The sequence below is a fragment of the Nerophis ophidion genome, linkage group LG17, assembly GCF_033978795.1.
Source record: "Nerophis ophidion isolate RoL-2023_Sa linkage group LG17, RoL_Noph_v1.0, whole genome shotgun sequence".
NCBI classification, from domain to species: Eukaryota; Metazoa; Chordata; class Actinopteri; order Syngnathiformes; family Syngnathidae; genus Nerophis; species Nerophis ophidion.
The window spans coordinates 2,748,873-2,766,188 of record NC_084627.1 but is presented as its reverse complement, the minus strand read 5'-3'; the positions used below and the strand labels follow the sequence as shown (position 1 = coordinate 2,766,188).

The 17,316-nt window shown below is 43.1% G+C and overlaps 1 protein-coding gene across 3 annotated transcripts in view; it reads left to right on the top strand.

Annotated features, from left to right (window-relative positions):
• The window catches only part of opn4xa (opsin 4xa), a 75,305-nt gene extending 62,908 nt beyond the window's left edge, over positions 1-12,397 (top strand). Inside the window, exon 9 of one of the 3 annotated variants that reach the window (XM_061875716.1) lies at positions 12,135-12,397. In XM_061875716.1, coding sequence (XP_061731700.1) covers positions 12,135-12,168 — 34 coding nt within the window. In that variant the 3' untranslated portion in view covers positions 12,169-12,397. The remainder of the gene's footprint in view (positions 1-12,134) is intronic. The other 2 variants (XM_061875718.1, XM_061875717.1) reach the window with 2 other exon arrangements.
• Positions 12,398-17,316: the final 4,919 nt, after the last annotated feature.

Sequence of the window (17,316 nt, the reverse complement as noted above, 5' to 3'; positions counted from 1 at the left end):
TTTTGGTTCTGTTTTGTATCTCGTCTCGTTATGTGACTCCCTTAGTTCCTGGTGGCACTTCCTGTTTTGTTCCGTTTCTATAGTTACCCATTTGTGTCACCTGTCTTGTTTTTCACACGCACTTGATTGTTGATTATCCCTTCTCTTTAAGCCCGCCTTTGTTTGCCACTCGTGTTCGGACTTTTGCTTCCATGCAACAGGTGACATCGCTCTTCCCGCATTGTGGTAATTCCTTTTTTTTGTACTTTAGCTTCCACGCTATTCTGTTGTTTGTCCCTAGCTCATGCTAGCGCTTTCTGTTGGTTTTGTTTGTAGTGCCTTCGTGCAAGTGTTTTTGTTCCTAGTCTGTTTTTTGTAGTTAGAAATAAATCATCATTCCTACCATCACGCTGTGTCCTCCCTCCACCCTCCCTTCATGTTTGGATTTTTTTATTGTGTGGGGGGTTCGTGATAGAATTTTTGGGACATCTGGGATCTGTCCCTTAGGGGGGGCTCATGTCATGATCCACGACTTGGATCATGTCATATTCTGGTTTTGGTTCTGTTTTGTATCTCGTCTCGTTATGTGACTCCCTTAGTTCCCGGTGGCACTTCCTGTTTTGTTCCGTTTCTATAGTTACCCATTTGTGTCACCTGTCTTGTTTTTCCACACGCACCTGATTAAGCCTGCTCGTGCTCGGACTCTTATTTGCTTCCATGCAACAGGTGACATCGCTCTTCCCGCATTGTGGTAATTCCTTTTTTTTTGTAATTCTGCTTCCACGCTATTCTGTTGTTTGTCCCTAGCTCATGCTAGCGCTTTCTGTTGGTTTTGTTTGTAGTGCCTTCGTGCAAGTGTTTTTGTTCCTAGTCTGTTTTTTGTAGTTAGAAATAAATTATCATTCCTACCATCACGCTGTGCCCTCCCTCCACCCTCCCGTCATGTTTGGATTTTTTTATCGTGTGGGGGGTTCATGATAGAATTTTTGGGACATCTGGGATCTGTCCCTTAGGGGGGGGGCTCATGTCATGATCCACGACTTGGATCATGTCATATTCTGGTTTTGGTTCTGTTTTGTATCTCGTCTCGTTATGTGACTCCCTTAGTTCCCGGTGGCACTTCCTGTTTTGTTCCGTTTCTATAGTTACCCATTTGTGTCACCTGTCTTGTTTTTCCACACGCACCTGATTAAGCCTGCTCGTGCTCGGACTCTTATTTGCTTCCATGCAACAGGTGACATCGCTCTTCCCGCATTGTGGTAATTCCTTTTTTTTGTACTTTAGCTTCCACGCTATTCTGTTGTTTGTCCCTAGCTCATGCTAGCGCTTTCTGTTGGTTTTGTTTGTAGTGCCTTCGTGCAAGTGTTTTTGTTCCTAGTCTGTTTTTGTAGTTAGAAATAAATCATCATTCCTACCATCACGCTGTGTCCTCCCTCCACCCTCCCTTCATGTTTGGATTTTTTTATTGTGTGGGGGGTTCATGATAGAATTTTTGGGACATCTGGGATCTGTCCCTTAGGGGGGGCTTATGTCATGATCCACGACTTGGATCATGTCATATTCTGGTTTTGGTTCTGTTTTGTATCTCGTCTCGTTATGGGACTCCCTTAGTTCCCGGTGGCACTTCCTGTTTTATTCCGTTTCTATAGTTACCCATTTGTGTCACCTGTCTTGTTTTTCACACGCACTTGATTGTTGATTATCCCTTCTATTTAAGCCCGCCTTTGTTTGCCGCTCGTGTTCGGACTCTTGCTTCCATGCAACAGGTGACATCGCTCTTCCCGCATTGTGGTAGTTCCCTTTTTTTGTACTTTAGCTTCCACGCTATTCTGTTGTTTGTCCCTAGCTCATGCTAGCGCTTTCTGTTGGTTTTGTTTGTAGTGCCTTCGTGCAAGTGTTTTTGTTCCTAGTCTGGTTTTTGTAGTTAGAAATAAATCATCATTCCTACCATCACGCTGTGTCCTCCCTCCACCCTCCCTTCATGTTTGGATTTTTTTATTGTGTGGGGGGTTCATGATAGAATTTTTGGGACATCTGGGATCTGTCCCTTAGGGGGGGCTCATGTCATGATCCACGACTTGGATCATGTCATATTCTGGTTTTGGTTCTGTTTTGTATCTCGTCTCGTTATGTGACTCCCTTAGTTCCCGGTGGCACTTCCTGTTTTGTTCCGTTTCTATAGTTACCCATTTGTGTCACCTGTCTTGTTTTTCACACGCACTTGATTGTTGATTATCCCTTCTATTTAAGCCCGCCTTTGTTTGCCACTCGTGTTCGGACCCTTGCTTCCATGCAACAGGTGACATCGCTCTTCCCGCATTGTGGTAATTCCTTTTTTTTTTGTACTGCTGCTTCCACGCTATTCTGTTGTTTGTCCCTAGCTCATGCTAGCGCTTTCTGTTGGTTTTGTTTGTAGTGCCTTCGTGCAAGTGTTTTTGTTCCTAGTCTGTTTTTTGTAGTTAGAAATAAATCATCATTCCTACCATCACGCTGTGTCCTCCCTCCACCCTCCCTTCATGTTTGGATTTTTTTATTGTGTGGGGGGTTCGTGATAGAATTTTTGGGACATCTGGGATCTGTCCCTTAGGGGGGGCTCATGGCATGATCCACGACTTGGATCATGTCATATTCTGGTTTTGGTTCTGTTTTGTATCTCGTCTCGTTATGTGACTCCCTTAGTTCCCGGTGGCACTTCCTGTTTTGTTCCGTTTCTATAGTTACCCATTTGTGTCACCTGTCTTGTTTTTCACACGCACTTGATTGTTGATTATCCCTTCTATTTAAGCCCGCCTTTGTTTGCCACTCGTGTTCGGACTCTTGCTTCCATGCAACAGGTGACATCGCTCTTCCCGCATTGTGGTAGTTCCCTTTTTTTGTACTTTAGCTTCCACGCTATTCTGTTGTTTGTCCCTAGCTCATGCTAGCGCTTTCTGTTGGTTTTGTTTGTAGTGCCTTCGTGCAAGTGTTTTTGTTCCTAGTCTGGTTTTTGTAGTTAGAAATAAATCATCATTCCTACCATCACGCTGTGTTCCATCTCCGCTGCACCCACGAGATAACGCAACCACACCACGATGCCAGATAAGCGTCACAGAAGAGTCCGAGCAGACGGAAGTTTTCTCGCAGCACAGGTCGAAGAATTCGACAAGATGACGTGGAAAATAGCCCAAGCGATGCAGACAGGGACATTTCGCTACATGCCAGAGTCGATCTGGGAGCCTGGACGTCTCCAAGCTCGACTGGACTCCTCTTGGCACGATGCGGTCCCGTCTCGCCCCGCTCGCTCGCTCCCGGAGGAAGACTTCGCCTAGCGATAGAGACGCACCAGCTCCACCATCACTTCCTCCGGGACAGAGCCACCTCCAACACGTCCAGGACTCACCCTACACAACTGGTAATGTTTTTTTTGTCCCTCATTTGACTCCTCTGGCTGGCCTGCCAGTCATAGTTACTCCAGCCGTGACGTAACTCCTCTGACGTCTCCAGAGGAGAGTGGAGATGAGGATTTTTTTTTAAAACAAGCACTCCCTCAGTCATCCACACAGGACTTAAATGACTATCAGACTCCTTAAGGACATTTGTATACTGTCCAAATATCCGCCTTACGATTTTCAAATCCCGCCACCTGTGACTTTGGCTCCTCCCACCCAGTCTACCTCTTTCTGTTCCAACCCCCCACCCACCCGTAGAGACTCAATGCCGCCGCCGCCGCCAACTGACTTGTCCTCGGTGGATTCGGGGACACGCGACCTGGCAACCCTTCACCGTGTCCTCCCTCCACCCTCCCTTCATGTTTGGATTTTTTTATTGGGTGGGGGGTTCATGATCAAATTTTTGGGACATCTGGGATCTGTCCCTTAGGGGGGGCTTATGTCATGATCCACGACTTGGATCATGTCATATTCTGGTTTTGGTTCTGTTTTGTATCTCGTCTCGTTATGGGACTCCCTTAGTTCCCGGTGGCACTTCCTGTTTTGTTCCGTTTCTATAGTTACCCATTTGTGTCACCTGTCTTGTTTTTCACACGCACTTGATTGTTGATTATCCCTTATATTTAAGCCGGCCTTTGTTTGCCACTCGTGTTCGGACTCTTGCTTCCATGCAACAGGTGACATCGCTCTTCCCGCATTGTGGTAATTCCTTTTTTTTGTACTTTAGCTTCCACGCTATTTTGTTGTTTGTCCCTAGCTCATGCTAGCGCTTTCTGTTGGTTTTGTTTGTAGTGCCTTCGTGCAAGTGATTTTGTTCCTAGTCTGGTTTTTGTAGTTAGAAATAAATCATCATTCCTACCTTCACGCTGTGTTCCATCTCCGCTGCACCCACGAGATAACGCAACCACACCACGATGCCAAATAAGCTTCACAAAAATAGGGCCCGCGGGCCACATGCAGCATGTTAAAGGGGAACATTATCACCAAACCTATGAAATTGTCAATATACACCTTGATGTTGCAGAAAAAAGACCATATATTTTTTTAAAAGGGGAAAATTATCACAATTTCAAAAGGGTTAAAAACAATAAAAATCAGTTCCCAGTGGCTTGTTTTATTTTTCAAAGTTTTTAAAAAATGTTTACACCTCCCAGAATATCTCTAAAAAAACCTTTAAAGTTCTTGATTTTCCCTATTTGCGATTTAACTGTCCATTTCCCTGTGACGTCATACAGGGCTGCCAATGTAAACAACATGGCGGTTATCCACAGCAAGATGTAGCGACATTAGCTCGGATTCAGACTCGGATTTCAGCGGCTTAAGCGATTCAACAGATTACGCATGTATTGAAACAGATGGTCGGAGTATGGAGGCAGATAGCGAAAACGAAATTGAAGAAGAAATTGAAGCTATTGAGCGAAGAGCTATTGACGCTATTCGGCCATAGCATGGGTGTACCTAATGAAGTGGCCCATAGCATGGCTGCCTTATTAGCATCGCCGGTAAAATGTGCGGACCAAACGATCAGGACTTTCGCATCTTGTGACACTGGAGCAACTTAAATCCGTCGATTGGTAAGTGTTTGTTTCACATTAAATGTGGGTATCTAGTTTCAAATGTACATACAGCTAGCGTAAATAGCATGTTAGCATCAATTAGCATAGCATGTTAGCATCGATTAGCTGGCAGTCATGCTGCGACCAAATATGTCTAATTAGCACATAAGTCAACAACATCAACAAAACTCACCTTTGATTTCGTTGACTTAATCGTTGCAAATGCATCTGCAGGTTATCCATACATCTCTGTACCGTGTCTGTCTTAGCATCGCCGGTAAAATGTGCAGACACTCTGGCACATTCAATGGGGGTCTGGCGGCAGATTTCTTGCCAGTGGTGCAACTTGAATCCCTCCCTGTTAGTGTTGTTACACCCTCCGACAACACACCGACGGGGCATGATGTCTCCAAGGTTCCGAAAAATAGTCGAAAAAACGGAAAATAACAGAGCTGAGACCCGATGTGTGTAATGTGAAAATGAAAATGGCGGGTGTGTTACCTCGGTGACGTCACGTTCTGCTATCATCGCTAAAAGACCGATAAACAGAAAGGCGTTTAATTTGCCAAAATTCACCCATTTAGAGTTCGGAAATCGGTTAAAAAAATACATGGTCTTTTTTCTGCAACATCAAGGTATATATTGCCGCTTGCATAGGTTGGGTGATAATGTTCCCTTTTAACCGATTTCCGAAGTCTAAATGGGTGACTTTTGGCAAAGTAAACGCCTTTCTGTTTATCGCTCTCTTTGCGACGACGTCAGAACGTGACGTCACATCAGTCGTCAACGCCATGTTTCCCTACCACATCGAGTCAAATCAGCTCTGTTATTTTCCGTTTTTTCGACTGTTTTCCGATACCTTGGAGACATCATGCCTCGTCGGTGTGTTGTCAGAGGGTGTAACAACACGATCATGGACGGATTCAAGTTGATTTACGTAGAATGTGCATCGATTAGCACGGCATGCTAATCAATGCTAACATGCTATTTAGGCTAGCTGTGTGCATTATGCCTCATTTGTAGCTATACTTACATCCAGCCTTTCCCTCCATCCACATTTAATGCCAAAAAAAACACTCACCAATTGATGGATTTAAGTTGCTCTAGTGTCAAGAGATGCGAAAGTCCCTCGTTTAGTTTTTACCGGCGATGCTACGACAGAGATGGCACAGAGATGACAAAAATGTCTGGATATCCTGCGACACTCAAAGCAGATGCATTCCCAACGATAAAGTCAACGAAATCACAAAGGTAAGTTTTGTTGTTATTGACTTATTGATCCAGTGTCAATGCGAAAGTAATGATCGGTTGGTCTGCACATGTTACCGGCGATGCTAACGCAGAATAGCAATAGCGTGGCCGAATGGCGTCAATAGCCATTCGCTCAATAGCTTCAGTTTCTTCTTCAATTTCGGTTTTGCTATCTGCCTCCATACTCCAACCATCCGTTTCAATACATGCTTAATCTGTTGAATTGCTTAAACCGCTGAAATCCGAGTCGGAATCCGAGCTAACGTCGCTATATCTTGCTGTGCTATTCGCCATTGTTTGTATTGGAATCGCTATGTGACGTCACAGGGAAATGGACAGTGGCATCGCAAATAGCGAAAATCAAGCACTTTAAAGCATGGGTGTCAAACTCTGGCCCGCAGGCCAAATTTGGCCCGTCGTGTAATTTCATTTGGCCCTTGAGGCAATATCAAATTAAACATTAGAGTTGGCTTGCCGGTATTATACAGCGGCGATGCCGCGCTAACACCGCTAATCCTCATACTTGCCAACCCTCCCGAAGTTCAGTGCCCCTCATGAAAATCTCCCGGGGGAACCATTCTCCCTAATTTATCCCGATTTCCACCCGGACAACAATATTGTTTTAATAGCACTTCCTTTAGCCTTCTCTACAACCTTGCATCACGTCCGTTTTTCCTACATACAAACATTGTGCCGTCCTAGTCACACAATATAAGCGGATTTTACACACACATAAGTTAATGCAAGGCATGCTTGATCAGGTCACACTCAGGGTGGCTGAATAAACAATTTTAACGCTGTTACAAATATGCGCCACACTGTGAAGCCACACCAAACAAGAATGACAAACACATTTCGGGAGAACATCCGCACCGTAACACGACATAAACACAACTGAACAAATACTCAGAATCCCTTGCAGCACTAACACATCTGGGACGCTACAATATATAATTTGATATGCCATTGACATTTTTTCATTATTATTATTATTATGTTTATTTGAAACTATTTTGCATATCACTATAAAGTTATATCAGCCTTGCTTGTTCAATATTCAATGCAAAACTTGTTTGGGTCCCTATTAAAAGGTGAATTTGTTCAACCTTGGCCCGCGGGTTTGTTCAGTTTAAAATTTTGGCCCACTCTGTATTTGAGTTTGACACCCCTGCTTTAAAGCTTTTTTTAGGGATATTCCGGGAGATGTAAAATTTTGAAAAAAACTTCGAAAAATAAAATAAGCCACTGGGAACTGATTTTTATTGGTTTTAACCCTTCTTAAATTGTGATAATGTTACTCTTTAAGATTTTCAATCCGCCCCACTGGACGTGGTAAATTAATTTTTTTAGACCTTTAACATCAAAACTGTAGCCGCCATTATGACGTGCAGTGCTGTTTTTTAAAATTACCGTGAGTCTTGAACTATAGAATATTTCAATTTTGAACCGAACTGTGACCTCTAAACCGAGGTACCGAACCGAAATGTTTGTGTACCGTTACACCCCGAATATACAGTATACAATATATACTGATATATTATTATTATATTTGTATTCAGTATATACAATGTATAACAAATCCCAATTACCATGTACAATATTACAGTATATATAACAGCTGAAGCAAGAAAAAAAAAAGGGCAGCATAAAATAGAGTATCTCCAGCTAACAAAAGCGCCCAAGCACCATAATCAGTGTTTTACGGAAAAGATAAGTAATAAAATATAAGCAAGAAAAGTTGAGAATAATACCAAAAATAAAGTAAAATGAGGAAAATCAAATGAGATACTGTGATGTGTTGCCTCTCTCAGGCCCATCATAGACAACATTATTAAGGATACATTATTTAGCAGTAAATATTTTGCTCTTAGTTTTACCTTTTAAAAAGTATTTGGCTTTCCAAGTTCCACCGCTTTTTCTATCTTAGAATGTGGTTTGTGATATATGAGGTAAGTTCAACAAGGAACACTTCTATTCAATTTCTGCACACTTTCTTTTCATACATTTGCATTTTTACAATCAGATCTTATGTACTCTTATTTATTTTTAGTTAATATAATAATGATTACAAAATATATATTTGAGTACCACTAGATGGAGCCTGTGTACCAATAATGGTACTCCCACACCAGTACTTTTTCTAGTAGAGTTGCACACTCCATCCATTTTCAACCGCTTGTCCCTTTTTTGGGGTGGCATGGGGTGCTGGAGCCTATGTCAGCTGCATTCGGGCGGAAGGCGGTGTACACTCTGGACAAGTCTTGGTCCTTATCTCAGGGTCAACACAGGTAAACAGACAACATTCACACACTAGGGACCATTTAGTGTTGCCAATGAACCTACTCACTGGTATATATAAATTATATTTTTATATATTTTCTTACAAAAAGGCTTTGAAAAAGTATTTTCCAGTCTGGGTCTTTTATCTTCATTTTTTTCCCCAGTTTTAGCGCATAAAAAACTTACTCTATGTGTCTGTTGTCAATAAAAAAAACAGGCATGTTCTGTAAATGGTCCTGAGCTGCCTGATCAAGGTCAAGGGTCAAAATAATTGTGCAGACATTCGTAATTCAGCATCAAGACGGAATGAAGCAAGCAAGCACAAATCATATAAAACGTAAAAATATTTTTTTTAAATCCACAAACGGTCACCAGTATACAGGCACACTGTGCCCAAACTTTTGGACTCGGGGGACACATTGGGTTAGAACAATTTACCCGGGGACTGGACTGTGTATATATATATATATATATATATGTGTATGTGTGTATGTGTATATATGTATGTGTATATGTATGTGTATATATGTATGTGTATATGTATATGTGTATGTGTTTATGTATATGTATGTGTATATATGTATGTGTATATGTGTATGTGTGTATGTGTATATGTGTATATGTATGTATATATATGTGTATATGTATGTATATATATATATATATATATATATGTGGGGAAAAATCACAAGACTACTTCATCTCTACAGAACTGTTTCATGAGGGGTTCCCTCAATCATCAGGAGATTGATTGAGGGAACCCCTCATGAAACAGTTCTGTAGAGATACATTAGTCTTGTGATTTTTCCCACACATACATATATTGCGCTCTACCACGGTATCGAGCACTATTTTCTGGATAATCTAAGACATATATATCCATCCATCCATCCATATTCTACCGCTTATTCCATTTGGGGTCGCTGGTGCCTATCTCAGCTACAATCGGGTGGAAGGCGGTGTACATCCTTGACAAGCCGCCACCTCATCGCAGATATATATATGTATATATGTGTGTGTGTATATATATGTTCATCTCTAAGATTAGCGTGATTGACGCATTTGCATCATCGGCGGTCACTCGAACGAGTATGACGATCCCCTGGTAGGGGTGTATCCCTTTATGCAGGATGCCTGTGCGTGACTTTGTTTTACGTGGGGAGACTGGTGCACAGACAGTCACCACACAATCCTTGATAGAAACGAGTCAGGGTCCAGTGGCATGGAGTCCCAAGACGACTGGGAGACCCTTTTCTGCTGCAGCCTTCTTCCGCCATCGCAGCCGTTGTGGTAGTTCTTAAATTTACCGTCTTCCGCCTGCTCCGCCGTTGAGGTCTTCACCGTATACCTGGCTAGGGGGTAGTCAGGTACTAGGCTTTTGCCAAGGACCACCTGGGGTAAGAGTAGTAAAGGGGTTAACCTCCTAGTGCCCCTAGACCCCATAGAGGAGCCTCTACTGCCGGATGCACTTTAACGTCATGCCCAGGAGACATTTGCAACCACTTCCTGCCACGCTGCTACAGTTTAGGTCAGGGGTGTCCAAACTTTTTCCACTGAGGGCCGCACACGGAAAATTAAACCATGCGGGGGCCATTTTGATATTTTTCATTTTCATAACAAAATATATGGATTTTTTTTTTTTTTTTAACTTTTAAGGCTCCTGGGGACCATAAAGGGTCTCAGTTATTAAAATGTGAAAAAAAAGTCAAATTATCTTTTTTTTTTTCATTTAACGTTTACACTAAATCTCTATATCAACTTCAGGTTGATATAAAGTAAAAAAAAAAAAAAGCCTTTTTTGTCAAAGACAAATTATTATTTTTGAGTAATAACAGAGAAAATATAAATGAAATCCCACTAAATATCTTTGGAATCCAAATGGTCCCCCACTCATAATTGGATACATTTTTATTATTATTTTTTTTTTTTTACTTTCAACGCTTAAGTTACCAGATCAACTTCAGATGTATCTTTCGATTTTACGTTTTAACTATTATTTTTTTTGTCAAAGAAAACATCGTTTTTATATGGCAAACACACAATATATGCAATATTTTCCACATGAAACATTTTCAAGTGAAATATTTGAAGTAATTGGAGCTTTGAATAGGATAATAATTAATAATAATACATATTTTTTTAAATATATTTTTTTTGAGCAATGGCAAAAAAAGAAAAATAAATAAACAAATAAACTTTGTGTGGAAAAAAAATAGCAACTTTTTCTAGTTAGATTTTACCTCATTCCACTTTTTTTTTTTTTTTTGCAATAAAATTTCCAGCCGCAAATGGCCCCCGGGCCTCAATTTGGACACACCTGGTTTAGGTCTTGGAGTGGTTAAAAATATTTTTTTAAATAACAACGTATGTGCATTGAAAGTATTTGGATGGCTAAAATAATTTCTGAAAAATGCAGTAAGCCGACTTCAATTCATCTCATTGCGTGGATTACAATTATTCATTTGTGAGATGTCCATCCATCCATCCATCCATCCATCCATCATCTTCCGCTTATCCGAGGTCGGGTCGCGGGGTCAGCAGCCTAAGCAGGGAAGCCCAGACTTCCCTCTCTCCAGCCACTTCGTCTAGCTCTTCCCGGGGGATCCCGAGGCGTTCCCAGGCCAGCCGGGAGACATAGTCTTCCCAACGTGTCCTGGGGCTTCCCCGTGGCCTCCTACCGGTTGGACGTGCCCTAAACACCTCCCTAGGGAGGCGTTCGGGTGGCATCCTGACCAGATGCCCGAACCACCTCATCTGGCTCCTCTCGATGTGAAGGAGCAGCGGCTTTACTTTGAGTTCCTCCCGGATGGCAGAGCTTCTCACCCTATCTCTAAGGGAGAGCCCCGCCACACGGCGGAGGAAACTCATTTCGGCCGCTTGTACCCGTGATCTTATCCTTTCGGTCATGACCCAAAGCTCATGACCATAGGTGAGGATGGGAACGTAGATCGACCGGTAAATTGAGAGCTTTGCCTTCCGGCTCAGCTCCTTCTTCACCACAACGGATCGATACAACGTCCGCATTACTGAAGACGCCGCACCGATCCGCCTGTCGATCTCACGATCCACTCTTCCCTCACTCGTGAACAAGACTCCTAGGTACTTGAACTCCTCCACTTGGGGCAGGGTCTCCTCCCCAACCCGGAGATGGCACTCCACCCTTTTCCGGGCGAGAACCATGGACTCGGACTTGGAGGTGCTGATTCTCATTCCGGTCGCTTCACACTCGGCTGCGAACCGATCCAGTGAGAGCTGAAGATCCCGGCCAGATGAAGCCATCAGGACCACATCATCTGCAAAAAGCAAAGACCTAATCCCGTGGCCACCAAACCGGATCCCCTCAACGCCTTGACTGCGCCTAGAAATTCTGTCCATAAAAGTTATGAACAGAATCGGTGACAAAGGACAGCCTTGGCGGAGTCCAACCCTCACTGGAAAAGTGTCCGACTTACTGCCAGCAATGCGGACCAAGCTCTGACACTGATCATACAGGGAGCGGACCGCCACAATTAGACAGTCCGATACCCCATACTCTCTGAGCACTCCCCACAGGACTTCCCGAGGGACACGGTCGAATGCCTTCTCCAAGTCCAGTCGTGAGATGTATTTATTGCTATTTCTGTATTTGTTTTTGTTACAGCTCGAGCACAGAAAGTGTACAACAAATGTGTTAGCAATCGCTATGAAACAGAAGAGGGCTGGGATTACAGTAAATAAACTGATTCTTCCTACTCCTTTTGCACTGGGAAAATTGGACATTTTTGATGCGGTATTGTAACTATGGATGTTTGGAATAAACAAATAATATTGCAGCCGGGAGTCAAAGCTTGGATACGAAAAGGCAGCTTCAAGTTTGAATAATGAACAATGCGGATTTATAAGAGTTATTTTTAATCAATCAATGTTTATTTATACAGCCCTAAATCACAAGTGTCTCAAAGAGCTGCACAAACCACAACGACATCCTCGGTAGAGCCCACATAAGGGCAAGGAAAAACTCATGCCCAATGGGACGTCGGTGACAGTGACAATGATGACTATGAGAAACCTTGTTTATTATTTCAGGTTATGAGTAGGGCTGGGCGATATATCGATATACTCGATACATTTTGTCTCTGTGTGATATAGAAAATGACTATATCGTAAAATTCGAGTATACGTTCTCGAACAGCTGCTATTAGCTGCGTTTCCCACTCTTTCTTGTCTGTCCTTCTCACAAAGACTTAAAACAAGCGCACCTTCTTACATACGTCGCGTGTTCAACGTCACACGCTCCCGCGGAGCAGACAGGTAGCGATACGGCAAAGTTATCTGTGATGCTAACAGTGCGACGCGGTTGGTAATACCGGAGAGAGAAGGTGCGAATCTGGTAAGAAATGAAGGAAGAATTAATTACCGAGAAAAACAGCAGGGCGTCCATCGTCCGGCGGTGGTTTGGCTTCAAGCGGGAAGATGTTGAACAATTATGCGGCAAAAGCGTTGCTACAAAAAGTAGCACCTACTGCTAATGTAGCGCCATTTCAAAAGTCACCCGCTTGGAGTGCTTGAAACTCTGCATGTCAACATCTCCGTTCGGTGCCACACCAACAAAATGCCGAAGCAACCATTTCCAGATCAACACTGTATTAAAAACTTAGTCACCAACAGAAAGAGATAATGTCTGCAGGAACCTAGCACATAGCGAAGGAGATTTCCTATTATGCAGCTCATTTTCTATTTGACACTTTTTGAAATATCTTGTGTGACATCATCCACAAAAGTGCACTTTATTTGTTTTAAACTATTGTAGTGACGTTCTGTACAAAAAGTGCACTTTAATTAGAGACTGAATGTCCCTTTGGGTCAGAAGACCCTAATGTATTTCTAAGGTTTTATTATTATTATACCGCCGCCTCTCTGAGCTGTAATTTGACCCCCTTAACATGCTTCAAAACTCACCAAATTTGACACACATCAGGACTGGCGAAAATTGCGATCTAATCAAAAAACCAAAACCAAAAACCCAAAATATGCACCTGGGGATAGGTTGATTGGCAACACTAAAATGGTCCCTAGTGTGTGAATGTGAGTATGAATGTTGTCTGTCTATCTGTGTTGGCCCTGCGATGAGGTGGCGACTTGTCCAGGGTGTACCCCGCCTTCCGCCCGGTTGTAGCTGAGATAGGCGCCAGCGCCCCCCGCGACCCCGAAAGGGAATAAGCGGTAGAAAATGGATGGATGGATGGATGGATGGTGCTCTAGCGCTCCCTAGGAAAAAAAACTGACAAAACTGCTTGTAACTTCCGTTAGGAATGTCGTAGAGACATGAAACTAAAACCTCTATGTAGGTCTGCCTTAGACCTAGATTTCATACACCGCCCTTCTTTTAGAAAAAATCAACAGGAAGTTGGAAAAAAACTCTTCAAAACAAAAGTTTCCAAAAAAAATGTCATTTTTGCCTCTTTGAGCTGTAATTTGACCCCCCCCTTAAAATGCTTCAAAACTCACCAAACTCGACACACACATCAGGACTGGTTAAAGTTGCGATCTAATAAAAAAACCAAACCCCAAAACTCAAAATTGCGCTCTAGCACCCCCTAGCAATAAAACACTGACACAACTGCTTGTAACTTCCGGTAGGAATGTCGTAGAGACATGAAACAAAAACCTCTATGTAGGTCTCACTTAGACCTACATTTCATTCATTGACATCCTTCAGAAAAAATCAACAAGAAGTTGGCAATTACCCCTTCAAAACAAAAGTTTTGTAAAAACCTGTCACCTTTTTTCCAAACATTATCTCCTCTGAGCGCGTTTGTTGTGTCGGCTTCAAACTCGCACAGGAGAGGGATTGAACCCTTCTGATTAAAAGGCTGCGGTTTTGATTTTACGAGCCTTCAAAGAACTGCTGCGTTGATGCTGCTGCTGCTGCCGCCTCAAGATGGCCGCTTAAAAGCAGGAAGCACCAGCGTGACCACACAATGCAGAGAAGGTAGGTACTGTGTGGGTAAAGATATGTTGACTGGGTGAAAGAAGGAGGCACCAGTTTGACGCCAGGATACAGAGAAGGTAGGTAATGTGCGGGTAAAAATATGTTGACTGGGTGAAAGAGGGAGGCACCAGTTTAGCCCAGGCTAAGACCGATTTTTTTTTGTTGTTTTTTCTTTTTTTTTTTGTTTTAATCTTCTATTCCCCCTCCTTGTTTACCTGTATCTCATCTTTTTTGTAAGGGGCGCTGGAAGCTGGAAGCCGGCAGACCCGTCAGCGATCCTGTTCTGTCTCCCTGTAATGTTTGTCTAAACTTGAATGGGATTGTGCTGAAAATTTTAATTTTCCTGAAGGAACTCTCCTGACGGAATAAATAAAGTACTATCTAATCTAATCTAATCAAACACCAGGATACAGAGAGGGTAGGTAATGTGCAGGTAAAGATATGTTGTCTGGGTGATGGCAGGAAGCACCAGCATGTATGGGTGAAAGAAAGAAGCACCAGTGTGACCCCAGGATGCAGGGAAGGTAGGTAATGTGCAGGTAAAGATATGTTGGATGGGTAAAGGCAGGAAACACCAGCAAAAGTCTCAAACATGCGGCCCGCGGGGCAATTGCGGCCCCCGTGTTTGTGACCCCCGATTTAGATGGATAGATAGATACTACTTTATTGAATACTTCAGGAGAGTTCCTTTATTTAGCAATTAAAGCCCTAAAAGATCAATAATGCAGGACACCATTGATTTTATTTATTTAATATTTTTGAGTAATCACAGTGAAAAGTTACATAAAAGCCTACTAAATATATTTGAGATCCGAAAGGTTCCCCACTCATAAAGTGATGCATTTTTTTTTTTTTTTACTTTTAACACATACATTTCAAGATCAACTTCCGAATTATCTGTCGATTTTAAGTTTGAACTTTGAACTATTATTTTGTTTGTTTTATGCTCTTTGGTCCAAACTTTGATGTTTTTATATGGCAACCACACAACATATACAATATTTTTCCCACATAAAACACTGTAAAGTGATCATTTTTAAGTAATAATTCATTACAACATAGATTTGTTTGTCCTTTTTATTTGAGCAATGGAAAAAAAAAGAAAATATAGACAAAAGGAAAATAAAACTGCCTTCATGGCAGCTTTGGGTCAACATTGTCACATTTTCTCATTAGATTTCACCTCATTCCATCCATCCATCCATCATCTTCTGCTTATCCGAGGTCGGGTCGCGGGGGCAGCAGCCTAAGCAGGGAAGCCCAGACTTCCCTCTCCCCAGCCACTTCGTCTAGCTCTTCCCGGGGGATCCCAAGGCGTTCCCAGGCCAGCCGGGGGACATAGTCTTCCTAACGTGTCCTGGGTCTTCCCCGTGGCCTCCTACCGGTTGGACGTGCCCTAAACACCTCCCTAGGGAGGCGTTCGGGTGGCATCCTGAATTATCTGTCGATTTTAAGTTTGAACTTTGAACTATTATTTTGTTTGTTTTATGCTCTTTGGTCCAAACTTTGATGTTTTTATATGGCAACCACACAACATATACAATATTTTTTTCCACATAAAACACTGTAAAGTGATAATTTTTAAGTAATATTTCATTATAACATAGATTTTTTTGTCCTTTTTTTTGGAGCAATGGAAAAAAAAAAAGAAAATAAAGACAAAAGGAAAATAAAACTGCCTGCATGGCAGCTTTGGGTCAACATTGTCACATTTTCTCATTAGATTTCACCTCCATCCATCCATCATCTTCCGCTTATCCGAGGTCAGGTCGCGGGGGCAGCAGCCTAAGCAGGGAAGCCCAGACTTCCCTCTCCCCAGCCACTTCGTTTAGCTCTTCCCGGGGGATCCCGAGGCGTTCCCAGGCCAGCCGGGAGACATAGTCTTCCTAACGTGTCCTGGGTCTTCCCCGTGGCCTCCTACCGGTTGGACGTGCCCTAAACACCTCCCTAGGGAGGCGTTCGGGTGGCATCGGGACGGCGTGGCACAGTGGGAGAGTGGCCGTGCGCAACCCGAGGGTCCCTGGTTCAAATCCCACCTAGTACCAACCTCGTCACGTCCGTTGTGTCCTGAGCAAGACACTTCACCCTTGCTCCTGATGGGTGCTGGTTGGCGCCTTGCATGACAGCTCCCTCCATCAGTGTGTGAATGTGTGTGTGAATGGGTAAATGTGGAAGTAGTGTCAAAGCGTTTTGAGTACCTTGAAGGTAGAAAAGCGCTATACAAGTACAACCCATTTATCATTTATCATTATCCTGACCAGATGCCCGAGCCACCTCCTCTGGCTCCTCTCGGCTTTACTTTGAGTTCCTCCCGGATGGCAGAGCTTCTCACCCGAAATGAGTTTCCTCCGCCACACGGCGGAGGAAACTCATTTCGGCCGCTTGTACCTGGGATCTTATCCTTTCAGTCATGACCCAAAGCTCATGACCATAGGTGAGCATGGGAACGTAGATCGACCGGTAAATTGAGAGCTTTGCCTTCCGGCTCAGCTCCTTCTTCACCACAACGGATCGATACAACGTCCGCATTACTGAAGACGCCGCAGCGATCCGCCTGTCGATCTCACCATCCACTCTTCCCCCACTCGTGAACAAGACTCCGAGGTACTCCTCCACATTTTAATAATGTTTTTTTTTTTTTTTTTTTTTTTTTTGCCAATACTATCAATTTTGCAATTTATGCAGAATGTTTGGCGGGCCGGTAAACGATTAGCTGCGGGCCTAAATGCCCCCCGGGGCCGCACTTTAGACAACTCTGCGAGCTAGCATGGGATTTAGCTCGCGGAAGTCCCAAAAACAACAATGGCGGCGTCATTACCACGCTCTAAAAGGACGGGGGGGTGACTCACCT